The following is a 22,578-nucleotide window of genomic DNA, read 5'->3' as shown; positions in this document are numbered from 1 at the left end:
TATTTTTTGCTATTAATTTGTTGTGCTTCAGTCGATCATTTTCTTTGTTGGATTCATTGTTGTTGATCGATGCACCAAGGTTATCTTGGTCATTACCTGGGACGCAAACACAGTAGATTTCATATTGTTCAGCAACGTTGCTTTATATTGAACATTACTCTGTGTCTGTGCCCCCTCTTTCGGTGGTATTGTATTTGTATATACCTCCAGTATATATCACATACACCCCCATCCCTATACACCTCCAGTATATATCACATACACCCCCATCCCTATATACCTCCAGTATATATCACATACACCCCCATCCCTATACACCTCCAGTATATATCACATACACCCCCATCCCTATACACCTCCAGTATATATCACATATACCCCCATCCCTATACACCTCCAGTATATATCACATACACCCCCATCCCTATACACCTCCAGTATATATCACATATACCCCATCCCCATACACCACCAGTATATATCACATACACCCCCATCCCTATACACCTCCAGTATATATCACATACACCCCCATCCCTATACACCTCCAGTATATATCACATATACCCCCATCCCTATACACCTCCAGTATATATCACATACACCCCCATCCCTATACATCGCCAGTATATATCACATACACCCCCATCCCTATACACCTCCAGTATAGATCACATATACCCCCATCCCTATACACCTCCAGTATATATCACATACACCCCCATCCCTATACACCTCCAGTATATATCACATACACCCCCATCCCTATACACCTCCAGTATACATCACATATACCCCCATCCCTATACACCTCCAGTATATATCACATATACCCCATCCCCATACACCACCAGTATATATCACATATACCTCCACTCTGCAGCAAATGTGCACATAGCACAAATCTGAAGCACCACATGGGAGCCAGAAGGTTCTCCAGTTGCGGTACAGGAGGGAGCACCCACAGAACGCAGCTCAAAGCTTGTCCCCTTGGCATAAAGAGTAACCCCGCACTCACCGTCCCCAGGCTCTGGACTCCTCTCATGGTGAGGACACCGTCTAACCACCTCCGCCATGTGTTCCGACTTCTTGTACACAGCAATGGCACGCAGAACTGAACCACAAGGGGGCGCGTTCTCTGCGTGGATCAGAACCGGACATGTCTTGGCTGACTGGCAGAAGAGTTTGTTGAGGTCTGGCGAATACTGAAAAGGACAGCGGACCGGGGTCAGTAGCACAGGGCTAGTGTCTGCAGAGAATTATCCCCACGTGTGGCTGAGGAGGAGCTCTGCACATGACTTTTACTAGTCCGGACATGTTCACACCCAGATACTCACCGTACAGGTCACAGACTTGGCCGTCCCATTCTGCTGGAACTCCAGTTTTAAGCCGTGCTGCCCTGGGTAGTCTTCAGAGGAGGGGACAGCTGTGGTGGGCACTGGGGCAAACGTACTGCTCACACCACCCTCCTGTAATGCAGACATGACGGGCTGCAGCTGGTAATTATAGTCCTGGAAGGGAAGACCCAACAAGATGAAGGACCACGAAAGACGAAGCGAAAGGCGGGCAATAACGGAGACAATGGTGACACGCCCTCCCCCAATAGCCCACCCCGGAAACACATATATGGAAGACACCTGAGAAGGGGTGCAACACCAACATAGGGTCACTCACCAGCATGTGCACCTCATCACAACTCACATCCTGGATTTCATCAACCGGCAACCTGAAACACAAGAAGAGATCAGGATAGCGGCGGACAAGCTGTCCCTCCCCCTGCAGGGATATACAGAGAAGAGCTAAGATCCTGCCCCCCTCCCTGCAGGGTGATACAGAGAAGAGCCAAGATCCTGCCCCCCTCCCTGCAGGGTGATACAGAGAAGAGCCAAGATCCTGCCCCTCTCCCTGCAGGGTGAAACAGAGAAGAGCCAAGATCCTGCCCCTCTCCCTGCAGGGAGAAACAGAGAAGAGCTAAGATCCTGCCCCTCTCCCTGCAGGGTGAAACAGAGAAGAGCTAAGATCCTGCCCCTCTCCCTGCAGGGAGAAACAGAGAAGAGCTAAGATCCTGCCCCTCTCCCTGCAGGGTGAAACAGAGAAGAGCTAAGATCCTGCCCCTCTCCCTGCATGGAGATACAGAGAAGAGCTAAGATCCTGCCCCTCTCCCTGCATGGAGATACAGAGAAGAGCTAAGATCCTGCCCCTCTCCCTGCAGGGTGATACAGAGAAGAGCGAAGATCCTGCCCCTCTCCCTGCAGGGTGATACAGAGAAGAGCCAAGATCTTGCCTCTCTCCCTGCAGGGTGATACAGAGAAGAGCGAAGATCCTGCCCCACTCCCTGCAGGGTGATACAGAGAAGAGCCAAGATCCTGCCCCTCTCCCTGCAGGGTGATACAGAGAAGAGCGAAGATCCTGCCCCACTCCCTGCAGGGTGATAGAGAAGAGCCAAGATCCTGCCCCTCTCCCTGCAGGGTGATACAGAGAAGAGCCAAGATCCTGCCCCACTCCCTGCAGGGTGATACAGAGAAGAGCTAAGATCCTGCCCCTCTCCCTGCAGGGAGAAACAGAGAAGAGCAAAGATCCTGCCCCTCTCCCTGCAGGGAGAAACAGAGAAGAGCTAAGATCCTGCCCCTCTCCCTGCATGGAGATACAGAGAAGAGCTAAGATCCTGCCCCTCTCCCTGCAGGGTGATACAGAGAAGAGCGAAGATCCTGCCCCTCTCCCTGCAGGGTGATACAGAGAAGAGCGAAGATCCTGCCCCTCTCCCTGCAGGGTGATACAGAGAAGAGCGAAGATCCTGCCCCTCTCCCTGCAGGGTGATACAGAGAAAAGCTAAGATCCTGCCCCTCTCCCTGCAGGGTGATACAGAGAAGAGCCAAGATCTTGCCTCTCTCCCTGCAGGGTGATACAGAGAAGAGCGAAGATCCTGCCCCACTCCCTGCAGGGTGATACAGAGAAGAGCCAAGATCCTGCCCCTCTCCCTGCAGGGTGATACAGAGAAGAGCTAAGATCCTGCCCCTCTCCCTGCAGGGTGAAACAGAGAAGAGCGAAGATCCTGCCCCTCTCCCTGCAGGGTGATACAGAGAAGAGCCAAGATCTTGCCTCTCTCCCTGCAGGGTGATACAGAGAAGAGCGAAGATCCTGCCCCACTCCCTGCAGGGTGATACAGAGAAGAGCGAAGATCCTGCCCCACTCCCTGCAGGGTGATACAGAGAAGAGCTAAGATCCTGCCCCTCTCCCTGCAGGGTGAAACAGAGAAGAGCCAAGATCCTGCCCCTCTCCCTGCAGGGTGAAACAGAGAAGAGCCAAGATCCTGCCCCTCTCCCTGCAGGGTGAAACAGAGAAGAGCCAAGATCCTGCCCCTCTCCCTGCAGGGTGATACAGAGAAGAGCGAAGATCCTGCCCCTCTCCCTGCAGGGTGATACAGAGAAGAGCGAAGATCCTGCCCCTCTCCCTGCAGGGTGATACAGAGAAGAGCTAAGATCCTGCCCCTCTCCCTGCAGGGTGATACAGAGAAGAGCCAAGATCTTGCCTCTCTCCCTGCAGGGTGATACAGAGAAGAGCGAAGATCCTGCCCCACTCCCTGCAGGGTGATACAGAGAAGAGCCAAGATCCTGCCCCTCTCCCTGCAGGGTGATACAGAGAAGAGCTAAGATCCTGCCCCTCTCCCTGCAGGGTGAAACAGAGAAGAGCGAAGATCCTGCCCCTCTCCCTGCAGGGTGATACAGAGAAGAGCCAAGATCTTGCCTCTCTCCCTGCAGGGTGATACAGAGAAGAGCGAAGATCCTGCCCCACTCCCTGCAGGGTGATACAGAGAAGAGCTAAGATCCTGCCCCTCTCCCTGCAGGGTGAAACAGAGAAGAGCGAAGATCCTGCCCCTCTCCCTGCAGGGTGATACAGAGAAGAGCTAAGATCCTGCCCCTCTCCCTGCAGGGTGATACAGAGAAGAGCTAAGATCCTGCCCCTCTCCCTGCAGGGTGATACAGAGAAGAGCTAAGATCCTGCCCCTCTCCCTGCAGGGTGATACAGAGAAGAGCTAAGATCCTGCCCCTCTCCCTGCAGGGTGATACAGAGAAAAGCCAAAATCCTGCCCCTCTCCCTGCAGGGTGATACAGAGAAGAGCTAAGATCCTGCCCCTCCCACTGCAGGGTGAAATCAGTAGAGCGACACTCACAGACGCCAAAGGTCCTCGAAGGTCTCCTCGCTCAGCGGCGGCTCCATACCTCCCTCGCTTGGTGGGTCCATTGGAGCAGAGTTACTGTGGAGGAAAAATAATATTCCACATCTAAATATTATAATGTAATACACACGGGAGGGAGAAGGGACGGGAAAGTATCGTAAGATCCCATATAGAAGAGCAGCGAGATCTATATATCTATCTTACAGGAGATCATTACACTGTATATACCGGTAATAATATAGATTATATATAGTACAGATTACACTGTATATACCGGTAATAATATGGATTATATATAGTACAGGAGATCACTACACTGTATATACCGGTAAGAATATAGATTATATATAGTACAGGAGATCATTACACTGTATATACCGGTAATAAAATAGATTATATATAGTACAGGAGATCACTACACTGTATATACCAGTAATAATATAGATTATATATAGTACAGGAGATCATTACACTGTATATACCGGTAATAATATATATTATATATAGTACAGGAGATCATTACACTGTATATACCGGTAATAATATATATTATATATAGTACAGGAGATCATTACACTGTATATACCGGTAATAATATAGATTATATATAGTACAGGAGATCATTACACTGTATATACCGGTAATAAAATAGATTATATATAGTACAGGAGATCACTACACTGTATATACCAGTAATAATATAGATTATATATAGTACAGGAGATCATTACACTGTATATACCGGTAATAATATATATTATATATAGTACAGGAGATCATTACACTGTATATACCGGTAATAATATATATTATATATAGTACAGGACATTACACTATATATACCAGTAATAATATTGATTATATATAGTACAGGAGATCATTACACTGTATATACCGGTAATAATATAGATTATATATAGTACAGGACATTACACTGTATATACCGGTAATAATATAGATTATATAGTACAGGAGATCATTACACTGTATATACTGGTAATAATATAGATTATATATAGTACAGGAGATTACATTGTATATACCGGTAATTATAGATTATATATAGTACAGGAGATCATTACACTGTATATACCGGTAATATAGATTATATATAGTACAGGAGATTATTACACTGTATATACCGGTAATAATATAGATTATATATAGTACAGGAGATCATTACACTGTATATACTGGTAATAATATAGATTATATATAGTACAGGAGATTACATTGTATATACCGGTAATTATAGATTATATATAGTACAGGAGATCATTACACTGTACATACCAGTAATATAGATTATATATAGTACAGTTGATTACACTGTATATACCGGTAATATAGATTATATATAGTACAGGAGATTATTACACTGTATATACCGGTAATAATATAGATTATATATAGTACAGGAGATCATTACACTGTATATATTCCGGTAATAATATAGATTATATATAGTACAGGAGATCATTACACTGTATATACCGATAATAATATATATTATATATAGTACAGGAGATCATTACACTGTATACACCGGTAATAATATAGATTATATATAGTACAGATTACACTGTATATACCGGTAATAATATAGATTATATATAGTACAGGAGATCATTACAATGTATACACCGGTAATAATATAATTATATATAGTACAGATTACACTGTATATACCGGTAATAATATAGATTATATATAGTACAGGAGATCATTACACTGTATATATTCCGGTAATATAGATTATATATAGTACAGGAGATTACACTGTATATACCGGTAATAATATAGATTATATATAGTACAGGAGATCATTACACTGTATATACCGATAATAATATATATTATATATAGTACAGGAGATCATTACACTGTATACACCGGTAATATAGATTATATATAGCACAGGAGATCATTACACTGTATATACCGGTAATAATATAGATTATATATAGTACAGGAGATCACTACACTGTATATACTGGTAATAATATAGATTATATATAGTACAGGAGATTACATTGTATATACCGGTAATAATATAGATTATATATAGTACAGGAGATCATTACACTGTACATACCAGTAATATAGATTATATATAGTATAGGATATTACACTGTATATACCGGTAATAATATAGATTATATAGTACAGGAGATCATTACACTGTATACACCGGTAATAATATAGATTATATATAGTACAGGAAAGTATACTGTATATACCGGTAATAATATAGATTATATATAGTACAGGAGATCATTACACTGTATACACCGGTAATAATATAGATTATATATAGTACAGGAAAGTATACTGTATATACCGGTAATAATATAGATTATATATAGTACAGGAGATCATTACACTGTATATACCGGTAATAATATAGATTATATATAGTACAGATTACACTGTATATACCGGTAATATAGATTATATATAGTACAGGAAAGTATACTGTATATACCGGTAATAATATAGATTATATATAGTACAGGAGATCATTACACTGTATACACCGGTAATAATATAGATTATATATAGTACAGGAAAGTATACTGTATATACCGGTAATAATATAGATTATATATAGTACAGGAGATCATTACACTGTATATACCGGTAATAATATAGATTATATATAGTACAGATTACACTGTATATACCGGTAATATAGATTATATATAGTATAATATATTACACTGTATATACCGGTAATAATATGGATTATATATAGTACAGGAGATCATTACACTGTATATACACCGGTAATAATATAGATTATATATAGTACAGGACATTACACTGTATATACCAGTAATAATATTGATTATATATAGTACAGGAGATTATTACACTGTATATACCGGTAATAATATAGATTATATAGTACAGGAGATCATTACACTGTATATACTGGTAATAATATAGATTATATATAGTACAGGAGATTACATTGTATATACCGGTAATAATATAAATTATATATAGTACAGGAGATCATTACACTGTATATATTCCGGTAATAATATAATTATATATAGTACAGGAGATTACACTGTATATACTGGTAATAATATAGATTATATATAGTACAGGAGATCATTACACTGTATATACTGGTAATAATATAGATTATATATATAGTACAGGAGATCATTACACTGTATATACCGGTAATAATATAGATTATATATATAGTACAGTTGATTACACTGTATCTACCAGTAATAATATAGATTATATATAGTACAGGAGATTACATTGTATATACCGGTAATATAGATTATATATAGTACAGGAGATCATTACACTGTATATACCGGTAATAGATTATATATAGTACAGGAGATCATTACACTGTACATACCAGTAATATAGATTATATATAGTATAGGATATTACACTGTATATACCGGTAATAATATAGATTATATATAGTACAGGAGATCATTACACTGTATATACCGGTAATAATATAGATTATATATAGTACAGGAGATCATTACACTGTATATACACACACACACCGGTAATATAGATTATATATAGTACAGGAGATCACTACACTGTATATACCGGTAATATAGATTATATATAGCACAGGAGATCATTACACTGTATATACCGGTAATAATATAGATTATATATAGTACAGGAGATTACATTGTATATACCGGTAATAGATTATATATAGTACAGGAGATTACACTGTATATACCGGTAATAATAGATTATATATAGTACAGGAGTTCACTACACTGTATATACACCGGTAATAATATAGATTATATATAGAACAGGAGATCATTACACTGTATATACCGGTAATAATATAGATTATATATAGTACAGGAGATCATTACACTGTATATACCGATAATAATATAGATTATATATAGTACAGTTGATTACACTGTATATACCGGTAATAATATATATTATATATAGTACAGGAGATCATTACACTGTATATACCGGTAATAATATAGATTATATATAGTACAGGAGATCACTACACTGTATATACCGGTAATAATATAGATTATATATAGCACAGGAGATCATTACAATGTGTATATATATATATATATGTGGTGAGTATATATAGTATATAGGAGGTACAGACACCGGACAGTGTATATATAGTATATAGGAGGTAGACACAGGACAGTGTATATATAGTATATAGGAGACACAGGACAGTGTATATATAGTATATAGGAGACACAGGACAGTGTATATATAGTATATAGGAGGTACAGACACAGGACAGTGTATATATAGTATATAGGAGGTACAGACACAGGACAGTGTATATATAGTATATAGGAGACCCAGGACAGTGTATATATAGTATATAGGAGACACAGGACGGTGTATATATAGTATATAGTAGACAGGACAGTGTATATATATAGTATATAGGAAGTACAGACACAGGACAGTGTATATATAGTATATAGGAGACACAGGACACTGTATATATAGTATATAGGAAGTACGGACACAGGACAGTGTATATATAGTATATAGGAGGTACAGGACAGTGTATATATAGTATATAGGAGACACAGGACAGTGTATATATAGTATATAGGAGGTACAGGACAGTGTATATATAGTATATAGGAGGTACAGGACAGTGTATATATAGTCTATAGGAGACACAGGACAGTGTATATATAGTATATAGGAGACACAGGACAGTGTATATATAGTATATAGGAGACACAGGACAGTGTATATATAGTATATAGGAGGTACAGGACAGTGTATATATAGTATATAGGAGACACAGGACAGTGTATATATAGTATATAGGAGACACAGGACAGTGTGTATATATAGTATATAGGAGACACAGGACAGTGTATATATAGTATATAGGAGACACAGGACAGTGTATATATAGTATATAGGAGACACAGGACAGTGTATATATAGTATATAGGAGGTACAGACAGGACAGTGTATATATAGTATATAGGAGACACAGGACAGTGTATATATAGTATATAGGAGACACAGGACAGTGTATATATAGTATATAGGAGGTACAGGACAGTGTATATATAGTATTTAGGAGACACAGGACAGTGTATATATAGTATATAGGAGGTACAGGACAGTGTGTATATAGGAGACACAGGACAGTGTGTATATATAGTATATAGGAGACACAGGACAGTGTATATATAGTATATAGGAGGTACAGACACAGGGCAGTGTATATATAGTATATAGGAGACACAGGACAGTGTATATATAGTATATAGGAGGTACAGACAGGACAGTGTATATATAGTATATAGGAGACACAGGACAGTGTATATATAGTATATAGGAGACACAGGACAGTGTATATATAGTATATAGGAAGTACAGACACAGGACAGAGTGTGTGTGTGTGTGTGTATGTATATATATATATATATATATATATATATATATATATATATATATATATATATATATATATATATATATAGGAGGTACAGACACAGGACAGTGTATATATAGTATATAGGAGACACAGGACAGTGTGTATATATAGAATATAGGAGGTACAGACACAGGACAGTGTATATATAGTATATAGGAGACACATGACAGTGAATATATAGTATTTAGGAGACACATGACAGTGAATATATAGGAGGTACAGACACCGGACAGTGTATATATAGTATATAGGAGGTACAGGACCGTGTATATATAGTATATAGGAGACACAGGACAGTGTATATATAGTATATAGGAGACACAGGACAGTGTATATATAGTATATAGGAGACACAGGACAGTGTATATATAGTATATAGGAGACACAGGACAGTGTATATATAGTATATAGGAGACACAGGACAGTGTATATAGGAGACAAAGGACAGTGTATATATAGTATATAGGAGGTACAGACACAGGACAGTGTATATATAGTATATAGGAGGCACAGGACAGTGTATATATAGTATATATGAGGTACAGATACAGGACAGTGTATATATAGTATATAGGAGGTACAGACACAGGGCAGTGTATATATAGTATATAGGAGACACAGGACAGTGTATATATAGTATATAAGAGGTACAGACACAGGACAGTGTATATATAGTATATAGGAGACACAGGACAGTGTATATATAGTATATAGGAGGTACAGACACAGGGCAGTGTATATATAGGAGACACAGGACAGTGTATATATATAGTATATAGGAGACAGGACAGTGTATATAGGAGGTACAGGACAGTGTATATATAGTATATAGGAGACACAGGACAGTGTATATATAGTATATAGGAGACACAGGACAGTGTATATATAGTATATAAGAGGTACAGACACAGGACAGTGTATATATAGTATATAGGAGACACAGGACAGTGTATATATAGTATATAGGAGGTACAGACACAGGGCAGTGTATATATAGGAGACACAGGACAGTGTATATATATAGTATATAGGAGACAGGACAGTGTATATAGGAGGTACAGGACAGTGTATATATAGTATATAGGAGACACAGGACAGTGTATATATAGTATATAGGAGACACAGGACAGTGTATATATAGTATATAGGAGACCCAGGACAGTGTATATATAGTATATAGGAGACACAGGACAGTGTATATATAGTATATAGGAGACACCGGACAGTGTATATATAGTATATAGGAGGTACAGACACAGGACTGTGTATATATAGTATATAGGAGACACAGGACAGTGTATATATAGTATATAGGAGACACCGGACAGTGTATATATAGTATATAGGAGACACAGGACAGTGTATATATAGTATATAGGAGGTACAGACACAGGACAGTGTATATATAGTATATAGGAGACACAGGACAGTGTATATATAGTATATAGAAGACCCAGGACAGTGTATATATAGTATATAGGAGACCCAGGACAGTGTATATATAGTATATAGGAGGTACAGACACAGGACAGTGTATATATAGTATATAGGAGACACCGGACAGTGTATATATGGTATATAGGAGGTACAGGACAGTGTATATATAGTATATAGGAGACACAGGACAGTGTATATATAGGAGGTACAGGACAGTATATATATATAGGAGACACAGGACAGTGTATATATAGTATATAGGAGACCAAGGACAGTGTATATATAGTATATAGGAGGTACAGGACAGTGTATATATAGTATATAGGAGACACAGGACAGTGTGTATATATAGTATATAGGAGACACAGGACAGTGTATATATAGTATATAGGAGACACAGGACAGTGTATATATAGGAGGTACAGACACAGGACAGTGTATATATAGTATATAGGAGGCACAGACACAGGACAGTGTATATATAGTATATAGGAGGCACAGGACAGTGTATATATAGTATATAGGAGGCACAGGACAGTGTATATATAGTATATAGGAGACACAGGACAGTGTATATATAGGAGGTACAGGACAGTGTATATATAGTATATAGGAGACACAGGACAGTGTATATATAGTATATAGGAGACCCAGGACAGTGTATATATAGTATATAGGAGACACCGGACAGTGTATATATAGTATATAGGAGGTACAGGACAGTGTATATATGAGACAGGACAGTATATATAGTATATAGGAGACACAGGACAGTGTATATATAGTATATAGGAGACACGGACAGTGTATATATAGTATATAGGAGACCCAGGACAGTGTATATAGTGTATATATAGTATATAGGAGACACCGGACAGTGTATATATAGTATATAGGAGGTACAGGACAGTGTATATATGAGACAGGACAGTATATATAGTATATAGGAGACCCAGGACAGTGTATATATAGTATATAGGAGACCCAGGACAGTGTATATATAGTATATAGGAGACACCGGACAGTGTATATATAGTATATAGGAGGTACAGACACAGGACTGTGTATATATAGTATATAGGAGACACAGGACAGTGTATATATAGTATATAGGAGACACCGGACAGTGTATATATAGTATATAGAAGACCCAGGACAGTGTATATATAGTATATAGGAGACCCAGGACAGTGTATATATAGTATATAGGAGGTACAGACACAGGACAGTGTATATATAGTATATAGGAGACACCGGACAGTGTATATATGGTATATAGGAGGTACAGGACAGTGTATATATAGTATATAGGAGACACAGGACAGTGTATATATAGTATATAGGAGGTACAGGACAGTGTATATATATAGTATATAGGAGACACAGGACAGTGTATATATAGTATATAGGAGACACAGGACAGTGTATATATAGTATATAGGAGACACAGGACAGTGTATATATAGTATATAGGAGGTACAGACACAGGACAGTGTATATATAGTATATAGGAGGCACAGGACAGTGTATATATAGTATATAGGAGGCACAGGACAGTGTATATATAGTATATAGGAGACACAGGACAGTGTATATATAGGAGGTACAGGAGAGTGTATATATAGTATATAGGAGACACAGGACAGTGTATATATAGTATATAGGAGACCCAGGACAGTGTATATATAGTATATAGGAGACACAGGACAGTGTATATAGGAGACAAAGGACAGTGTATATATAGTATATAGGAGACACAGGACAGTGTATATATAGGAGGTACAGGACAGTGTATATAGGAAGTACAGGACAGTGTGTATATAGTATATAGGAGACACAGGACAGTGTATATAGGAGGTACAGGACAGTGTATATATAGTATATAGGAGGCACAGGACAGTGTATATATAGTATATAGGAGACCCAGGACAGTGTATATATAGGAGACCCAGGACAGTGTATATATAGTATATAGGAGACCCAGGACAGTGTATATATAGTATATAGGAGACCCAGGACAGTGTATATATAGTATATAGGAGACCCAGGACAGTGTATATATAGTATATAGGAGACCCAGGACAGTGTATATATAGTATATAGGAGACCCAGGACAGTGTATATATAGTATATAGGAGACACCGGACAGTGTATATATAGTATATAGGAGGGACAGGACAGTGTATATATGAGACAGGACAGTATATATAGTATATAGGAGACCCAGGACAGTGTATATATAGTATATAGGAGACCCAGGACAGTGTATATATAGTATATAGGAGACCCATGACAGTGTATATATAGTATATAGGAGACACCGGACAGTGTATATATAGTATATAGGAGGTACAGACACAGGACTGTGTATATATAGTATATAGGAGACACAGGACAGTGTATATATAGTATATAGGAGACACCGGACAGTGTATATATATAGTATATAGGAGACACAGGACAGTGTATATATAGTATATAGGAGGTACAGACACAGGACAGTGTATATATAGTATATAGGAGACACAGGACAGTGTATATATAGTATATAGAAGACCCAGGACAGTGTATATATAGTATATAGGAGACCCAGGACAGTGTATATATAGTATATAGGAGACCCAGGACAGTGTATATATAGTATATAGGAGACCCAGGACAGTGTATATATAGTATATAGGAGGTACAGACACAGGACAGTGTATATATAGGAGACACCGGACAGTGTATATATGGTATATAGGAGGTACAGGACAGTGTATATATAGTATATAGGAGACAAAGGACAGTGTATATATAGGAGGTACAGGACAGTGTATATATATATATATAGTATATAGGAGACACAGGACAGTGTATATATAGTATATAGGAGACACAGGACAGTGTGTATATATAGTATATAGGAGACACAGGACAGTGCATATATAGTATATAGGAGACACAGGACAGTGCATATATAGTATATAGGAGGTACAGACACAGGACAGTGTATATATAGTATATAGGAGGCACAGGACAGTGTATATATAGTATATAGGAGGCACAGGACAGTGTATATATAGTATATAGGAGACACAGGACAGTGTATATATAGGAGGTACAGGACAGTGTATATATAGTATATAGGAGACACAGGACAGTGTATATATAGTATATAGGAGACCCAGGACAGTGTATAGATAGTATATAGGAGACACAGGACAGTGTATATTGGAGACAAAGGACAGTGTATATATAGGAGGTACAGGACAGTGTATATAGGAAGTACAGGACAGTGTATATAGGAAGTACAGGACAGTGTGTATATAGGAGACACAGGACAGTGTATATATAGTATATAGGAGACCCAGGACAGTGTATATATAGTATATAGGAGACACAGGACAGTGTATATATAGTATATAGGAGACACAGGACAGTGTATATAGGAGACACAGGACAGTGTATATATAGTATATAGGAGACACAGGACAGTGTATATATAGTATATAGGAGGTACAGGACAGTGTATATATAGTATATAGGAGGTACAGGACAGTGTATATATAGTATATAGGAGGTACAGGACAGTGTATATATAGTATATAGGAGACACAGGACAGTGTATATATAGTATATAGGAGGTACAGGACAGTGTATATATAGTATATAGGAGACACAGGACAGTGTATATATAGTATATAGGAGACACAGGACAGTGTATATATAGTATATAGGAGACCCAGGACAGTGTATACATAGTATATAGGAGGTACAGACACAGGACAGTGTATATATAGTATATAGGAGACACAGGACAGTGTATATATAGTATATAGGAGGTACAGACACAGGACAGTGTATATATAGTATATAGGAGACCCAGGGCAGTGTATATATAGTATATAGGAGACACAGGACAGTGTATATATAGTATATAGGAGGTACAGGACAGTGTATATATAGTATATAGGAGGTACAGACACAGGGCAGTGTATATATAGTATATAGGAGGTACAGGACAGTGTATATATAGTATATAGGAGACACAGGGCAGTGTATATATAGTATATAGGAGACACAGGACGGTGTATATATAGTATATAGGAGGTACAGGACAGTGTATATATAGTATATAGGAGACACAGGACAGTGTATATATAGTATATAGGAGGTACAGACACAGGACAGTGTATATATAGTATATAGGAGACACAGGACAGTGTATATATAGTATATAGGAGACACAGGACGGTGTATATATAGTATATAGGAGACCCAGGACAGTGTATATATAGTATATAGGAGACACAGGACAGTGTATATATAGTATATAGGAGACACAGGACAGTGTATATATAGTATATAGGAGACACAGGGCAGTGTATATATAGTATATAGGAGACACAGGACAGTGTATATATAGTATATAGGAGACACAGGGCAGTGTATATATAGTATATAGGAGACACAGGACAGTGTATATATAGTATATAGGAGACACAGGGCAGTGTATATATAGTATATAGGAGACCCAGGACAGTGTATATATAGTATATAGGAGACACAGGACAGTGTATATATAGTATATAGGAGACACAGGACAGTGTATATATAGTATATAGGAGACACAGGACAGTGTATATATAGTATATAGGAGACACAGGACAGTGTATATATAGTATATAGGAGACACAGGACAGTGTATATATAGTATATAGGAGGCACAGACACAGGACAGTGTATATATAGTATATAGGAGACACAGGACAGTGTATATATAGTATATAGGAGACACAGGACAGTGTATATATAGTATATAGGAGACCCAGGACAGTGTATATATAGTATATAGGAGACCCAGGACAGTGTATATATAGTATATAGGAGACCCAGGACAGTGTATATATAGTATATAGGAGACCCAGGACAGTGTATATATAGTATATAGGAGACCCAGGACAGTGTATATATAGTATATAGGAGACCCAGGACAGTGTATATATAGTATATAGGAGACCCAGGACAGTGTATATATAGTATATAGGAGACCCAGGACAGTGTATATATAGTATATAGGAGACCCAGGACAGTGTATATATAGTATATAGGAGACCCAGGACAGTGTATATATAGTATATAGGAGGTACAGACACAGGGCAGTGTATATATAGTATATAGGAGGTACAGGACAGTGTATATATAGTATATAGGAGACACAGGGCAGTGTATATATAGTATATAGGAGACACAGGACGGTGTATATATAGTATATAGGAGGTACAGGACAGTGTATATATAGTATATAGGAGACACAGGACAGTGTATATATAGTATATAGGAGGTACAGACACAGGACAGTGTATATATAGTATATAGGAGACACAGGACAGTGTATATATAGTATATAGGAGACACAGGACGGTGTATATATAGTATATAGGAGAAACAGGACAGTGTATATATAGTATATAGGAGACACAGGACAGTGTATATATAGTATAGAGGAGACACAGGACAGTGTATATATAGTATATAGGAGACACAGGGCAGTGTATATATAGTATATAGGAGACACAGGACAGTGTATATATAGTATAGAGGAGACACAGGACAGTGTATATATAGTATATAGGAGACACAGGGCAGTGTATATATAGTATATAGGAGACCCAGGACAGTGTATATATAGTATATAGGAGACACAGGGCAGTGTATATATAGTATATAGGAGACCCAGGACAGTGTATATATAGTATATAGGAGACCCAGGACAGTGTATATATAGTATATAGGAGACACAGGACAGTGTATATATAGTATATAGGAGACACAGGACAGTGTATATATAGTATATAGGAGACACAGGACAGTGTATATATAGTATATAGGAGGCACAGACACAGGCCAGTGTATATATAGTATATAGGAGACCCAGGCCAGTGTATATATAGTATATAGGAGACCCAGGCCAGTGTATATATAGTATATAGGAGACCCAGGCCAGTGTATATATAGTATATAGGAGACCCAGGCCAGTGTATATATAGTATATAGGAGACCCAGGCCAGTGTATATATAGTATATAGGAGACCCAGGCCAGTGTATATATAGTATATAGGAGACCCAGGACAGTGTATATATAGTATATAGGAGACCCAGGACAGTGTATATATAGTATATAGGAGACCCAGGACAGTGTATATATAGTATATAGGAGACCCAGGACAGTGTATATATAGTATATAGGAGACCCAGGACAGTGTATATATAGTATATAGGAGACCCAGGACAGTGTATATATAGTATATAGGAGACCCAGGACAGTGTATATATAGTATATAGGAGACCCAGGACAGTGTATATATAGTATATAGGAGACACAGGACAGTGTATATATAGTATATAGGAGACACAGGACAGTGTATATATAGTATATAGGAGACACAGGACAGTGTATATATAGTATATAGGAGACACAGGACAGTGTATATATAGTATATAGGAGACACAGGACAGTGTATATATAGTATATAGGAGACACAGGACAGTGTATATATAGTATATAGGAGACACAGGACAGTGTATATATAGTATATAGGAGACACAGGACAGTGTATATATAGTATATAGGAGGTACAGACACAGGACAGTGTATATATAGTATATAGGAGACACAGGACAGTGTATATATAGTATATAGGAGGCACAGGACAGTGTATATATGGTATATAGGAGGTACAGGACAGTGTATATATAGTATATAGGAGACACAGGACAGTGTATATATAGTATATAGGAGACACAGGACAGTGTATATATAGGAGGTACAGAACAGTGTATATATGAGACACAGGACAGTGTATATATAGTATATAGGAGGTACAGACACAGGACAGTGTATATATAGTATATAGGAGACACAGGACAGTGTATATATAGTATATAGGAGACACAGGACAGTGTATATATAGTATATAGGAGGCACAGGACAGTGTATATATGGTATATAGGAGGTACAGGACAGTGTATATATAGTATATAGGAGGTACAGGACAGTGTATATATAGTATATAGGAGGTACAGACACAGGACAGTGTATATATAGTATATAGGAGACACAGAACAGTGTATATATAGTATATAGGAGGTACAGGACAGTGTATATATAGTATATAGGAGGTACAGACACAGGACAGTGTATATATAGTATATAGGAGACACAGGACAGTGTATATATGGTATATAGGAGGTACAGACACAGGACTGTGTATATATAGTATATAGGAGACACAGGACAGTGTATATATAGTATATAGGAGACACAGGACAGTGTGTATATAGGAGGTACAGGACAGTGTATATATAGTATATAGGAGACACAGGACAGTGTATATATAGTATATAGGAGACACAGGACAGTGTATATATAGTATATAGGAGACCCAGGACAGTGTATATATAGTATATAGGAGACACAGGGCAGTGTATATATAGTATATAGGAGACACAGGACAGTGTATATATAGTATATAGGAGGTACAGACACAGGACAGTGTATATATAGTATATAGGAGGTACAGGACAGTGTATATATGGTATATAGGAGACACAGGACAGTGTATATATAGTATATAGGAGACACAGGACAGTGTGTATATAGTATATAGGAGACACAGGACAGTGTATATATAGTATATAGGAGACACAGGACAGTGTATATATAGTATATAGGAGGTACAGGGCAGTGTATATATAGTATATAGGAGACACAGGGCAGTGTATATATAGTATATAGGAGACCCAGGACAGTGTATATATAGTATATAGGAGACACAGGACAGTGTGTATATAGTATATAGGAGACACAGGACAGTGTATATATAGTATATAGGAGACACAGGACAGTGTATATATAGTATATAGGAGGTACAGGGCAGTGTATATATAGTATATAGGAGACACAGGGCAGTGTATATATAGTATATAGGAGACCCAGGACAGTGTATATATAGTATATAGGAGACCCAGGACAGTGTATATATAGTATATAGGAGACCCAGGACAGTGTATATATAGTATATAGGAGGTACAGGACAGTGTATATATAGTATATAGGAGACACAGGACAGTGTATATATAGTATATAGGAGACCCAGGACAGTGTATATATAGTATATAGGAGACCCAGGACAGTGTATATATAGTATATAGGAGACCCAGGACAGTGTATATATAGTATATAGGAGGTACAGGACAGTGTATATATAGTATATAGGAGGTACAGGACAGTGTATATATAGTATATAGGAGACACAGGACAGTGTATATATAGTATATAGGAGGTACAGGACAGTGTATATATAGTATATAGGAGGTACAGGACAGTGTATATATAGTATATAGGAGGTACAGGACAGTGTATATATAGTATATAGGAGGTACAGACACAGGACAGTGTATATATAGTATATAGGAGACACAGGACAGTGTATATATAGTATATAGGAGGTACAGACACAGGACAGTGTATAAATAGTATATAGGAGACACATGACAGTGTATATATAGTATATAGGAGGTACAGGACAGTGTATATATAGTATATAGGAGGCACAGGACAGTGTATATATAGTATATAGGAGACACAGGACAGTGTATATATAGTATATAGGAGGTACAGGACAGTGTATATATAGTATATAGGAGGTACAGGACAGTGTATATATAGTATATAGGAGGTACAGGACAGTGTATATATAGTATATAGGAGGTACAGACACAGGACAGTGTATATATAGTATATAGGAGACACAGGACAGTGTATATATAGTATATAGGAGGTACAGACACAGGACAGTGTATAAATAGTATATAGGAGACACATGACAGTGTATATATAGTATATAGGAGGTACAGGACAGTGTATATATAGTATATAGGAGGTACAGGACAGTGTATATATAGTATATAGGAGGTACAGACACAGGACAGTGTATATATAGTATATAGGAGACACAGGATAGTATATATAGTATATAGGAGGTACAGACACAGGACAGTGTATAAATAGTATATAGGAGACACATGACAGTGTATATATAGTATATAGGAGGTACAGGACAGTGTATATATAGTATATAGGAGGTACAGGACAGTGTATATATAGTATATAGGAGGTACAGGACAGTGTATATATAGTATATAGGAGGTACAGGACAGTGTATATATAGTATATAGGAGACACAGGACAGTGTATATATAGTATATAGGAGACACAGGACAGTGTATATATAGTATATAGGAGGTACAGACACAGGACAGTGTATATATAGTATATAGGAGACACAGGACAGTGTATATATAGTATATAGGAGACCCAGGACAGTGTATATATAGTATATAGGAGACACAGGGCAGTGTATATATAGTATATAGGAGACACAGGACAGTGTATATATAGTATATAGGAGGTACAGACACAGGACAGTGTATATATAGTATATAGGAGGTACAGGACAGTGTATATATGGTATATAGGAGACACAGGACAGTGTATATATAGTATATAGGAGACACAGGACAGTGTGTATATAGTATATAGGAGACACAGGACAGTGTATATATAGTATATAGGAGACACAGGACAGTGTATATATAGTATATAGGAGGTACAGGGCAGTGTATATATAGTATATAGGAGACACAGGGCAGTGTATATATAGTATATAGGAGACCCAGGACAGTGTATATATAGTATATAGGAGACACAGGACAGTGTGTATATAGTATATAGGAGACACAGGACAGTGTATATATAGTATATAGGAGACACAGGACAGTGTATATATAGTATATAGGAGGTACAGGGCAGTGTATATATAGTATATAGGAGACACAGGGCAGTGTATATATAGTATATAGGAGACCCAGGACAGTGTATATATAGTATATAGGAGACCCAGGACAGTGTATATATAGTATATAGGAGACCCAGGACAGTGTATATATAGTATATAGGAGGTACAGGACAGTGTATATATAGTATATAGGAGACACAGGACAGTGTATATATAGTATATAGGAGACCCAGGACAGTGTATATATAGTATATAGGAGACCCAGGACAGTGTATATATAGTATATAGGAGACCCAGGACAGTGTATATATAGTATATAGGAGGTACAGGACAGTGTATATATAGTATATAGGAGGTACAGGACAGTGTATATATAGTATATAGGAGACACAGGACAGTGTATATATAGTATATAGGAGGTACAGGACAGTGTATATATAGTATATAGGAGGTACAGGACAGTGTATATATAGTATATAGGAGGTACAGGACAGTGTATATATAGTATATAGGAGGTACAGACACAGGACAGTGTATATATAGTATATAGGAGACACAGGACAGTGTATATATAGTATATAGGAGGTACAGACACAGGACAGTGTATAAATAGTATATAGGAGACACATGACAGTGTATATATAGTATATAGGAGGTACAGGACAGTGTATATATAGTATATAGGAGGCACAGGACAGTGTATATATAGTATATAGGAGACACAGGACAGTGTATATATAGTATATAGGAGGTACAGGACAGTGTATATATAGTATATAGGAGGTACAGGACAGTGTATATATAGTATATAGGAGGTACAGGACAGTGTATATATAGTATATAGGAGGTACAGACACAGGACAGTGTATATATAGTATATAGGAGACACAGGACAGTGTATATATAGTATATAGGAGGTACAGACACAGGACAGTGTATAAATAGTATATAGGAGACACATGACAGTGTATATATAGTATATAGGAGGTACAGGACAGTGTATATATAGTATATAGGAGGTACAGGACAGTGTATATATAGTATATAGGAGGTACAGACACAGGACAGTGTATATATAGTATATAGGAGACACAGGATAGTATATATAGTATATAGGAGGTACAGACACAGGACAGTGTATAAATAGTATATAGGAGACACATGACAGTGTATATATAGTATATAGGAGGTACAGGACAGTGTATATATAGTATATAGGAGGTACAGGACAGTGTATATATAGTATATAGGAGGTACAGGACAGTGTATATATAGTATATAGGAGGTACAGGACAGTGTATATATAGTATATAGGAGACACAGGACAGTGTATATATAGTATATAGGAGACACAGGACAGTGTATATATAGTATATAGGAGGTACAGACACAGGACAGTGTATATATAGGCGGTACAGACACGTAGAGGGTAGTATAGATATAAATAGTACGGGGGGGGGGGGTGATTACCAGTATTCGGTTTCCGCTGATCGTACCTCCGCCGTCCTCGTGTTGGGAATTCCCCAGCTCCCGTCATACACTGCGCTCGCCCCGCCCACAACAACAAACTCCCAAAACATTTCCGGGGAGATGGAACGCAAACTTATCACGCCCGGGTCACCCCGCCAGCTGATTGGTCGGATGCTAAAGTAGGTGTG

At 37.7% G+C, this 22,578-nt stretch overlaps 2 protein-coding genes across 2 annotated transcripts in view; one reads left to right on the top strand and one right to left on the bottom strand.

The window, feature by feature from the left end:
• Positions 1-860: 860 nt before the first annotated feature.
• Positions 861-22,532, bottom strand: LOC142683500 (cellular tumor antigen p53-like). Its single transcript, XM_075847375.1, has 5 exons — positions 22,391-22,532; positions 4,172-4,255; positions 1,675-1,726; positions 1,338-1,511; positions 861-1,205 (listed from the first exon to the last, which is right to left on the bottom strand). Exons 1-5 carry the CDS (start codon positions 22,498-22,500, stop codon positions 861-863), a joined length of 765 nt encoding a protein of 254 aa, XP_075703490.1. The 5' UTR covers positions 22,501-22,532.
• SLC16A13 (solute carrier family 16 member 13) overlaps positions 22,501-22,578 on the top strand; it is a 55,456-nt gene continuing 55,378 nt past the window's right edge. Inside the window, exon 1 of the mRNA XM_075847393.1 lies at positions 22,501-22,569. The gene's annotated coding sequence lies outside the window, so the exon portion shown is untranslated. The remainder of the gene's footprint in view (positions 22,570-22,578) is intronic.

The sequence above is a fragment of the Rhinoderma darwinii genome (assembly GCF_050947455.1).
Source record: "Rhinoderma darwinii isolate aRhiDar2 chromosome 3 unlocalized genomic scaffold, aRhiDar2.hap1 SUPER_3_unloc_3, whole genome shotgun sequence".
NCBI classification, from domain to species: Eukaryota; Metazoa; Chordata; class Amphibia; order Anura; family Rhinodermatidae; genus Rhinoderma; species Rhinoderma darwinii.
The sequence above is the reverse complement of the archived record's forward strand: the minus strand, read 5'-3'. Positions and strand labels throughout refer to the sequence as shown.

Excerpts from the sequence above, each read along its gene's own strand:
- LOC142683500 (XM_075847375.1), bottom strand. The coding sequence starts at position 22,500 with ATGTTTTGGGAGTTTGTTGTTGTGGGCGGGGCGAGCGCAGTGTATGAC. Across the intron at positions 1,727-4,171 it reads TTCGAGGACCTTTGGCGTCT|GTTGCCGGTTGATGAAATCC; the intron begins GTGAGTGTCGCT and ends CTTGTGTTTCAG. Across the intron at positions 1,512-1,674 it reads GTGATGAGGTGCACATGCTG|GACTATAATTACCAGCTGCA; the intron begins GTGAGTGACCCT and ends CTTCCCTTCCAG.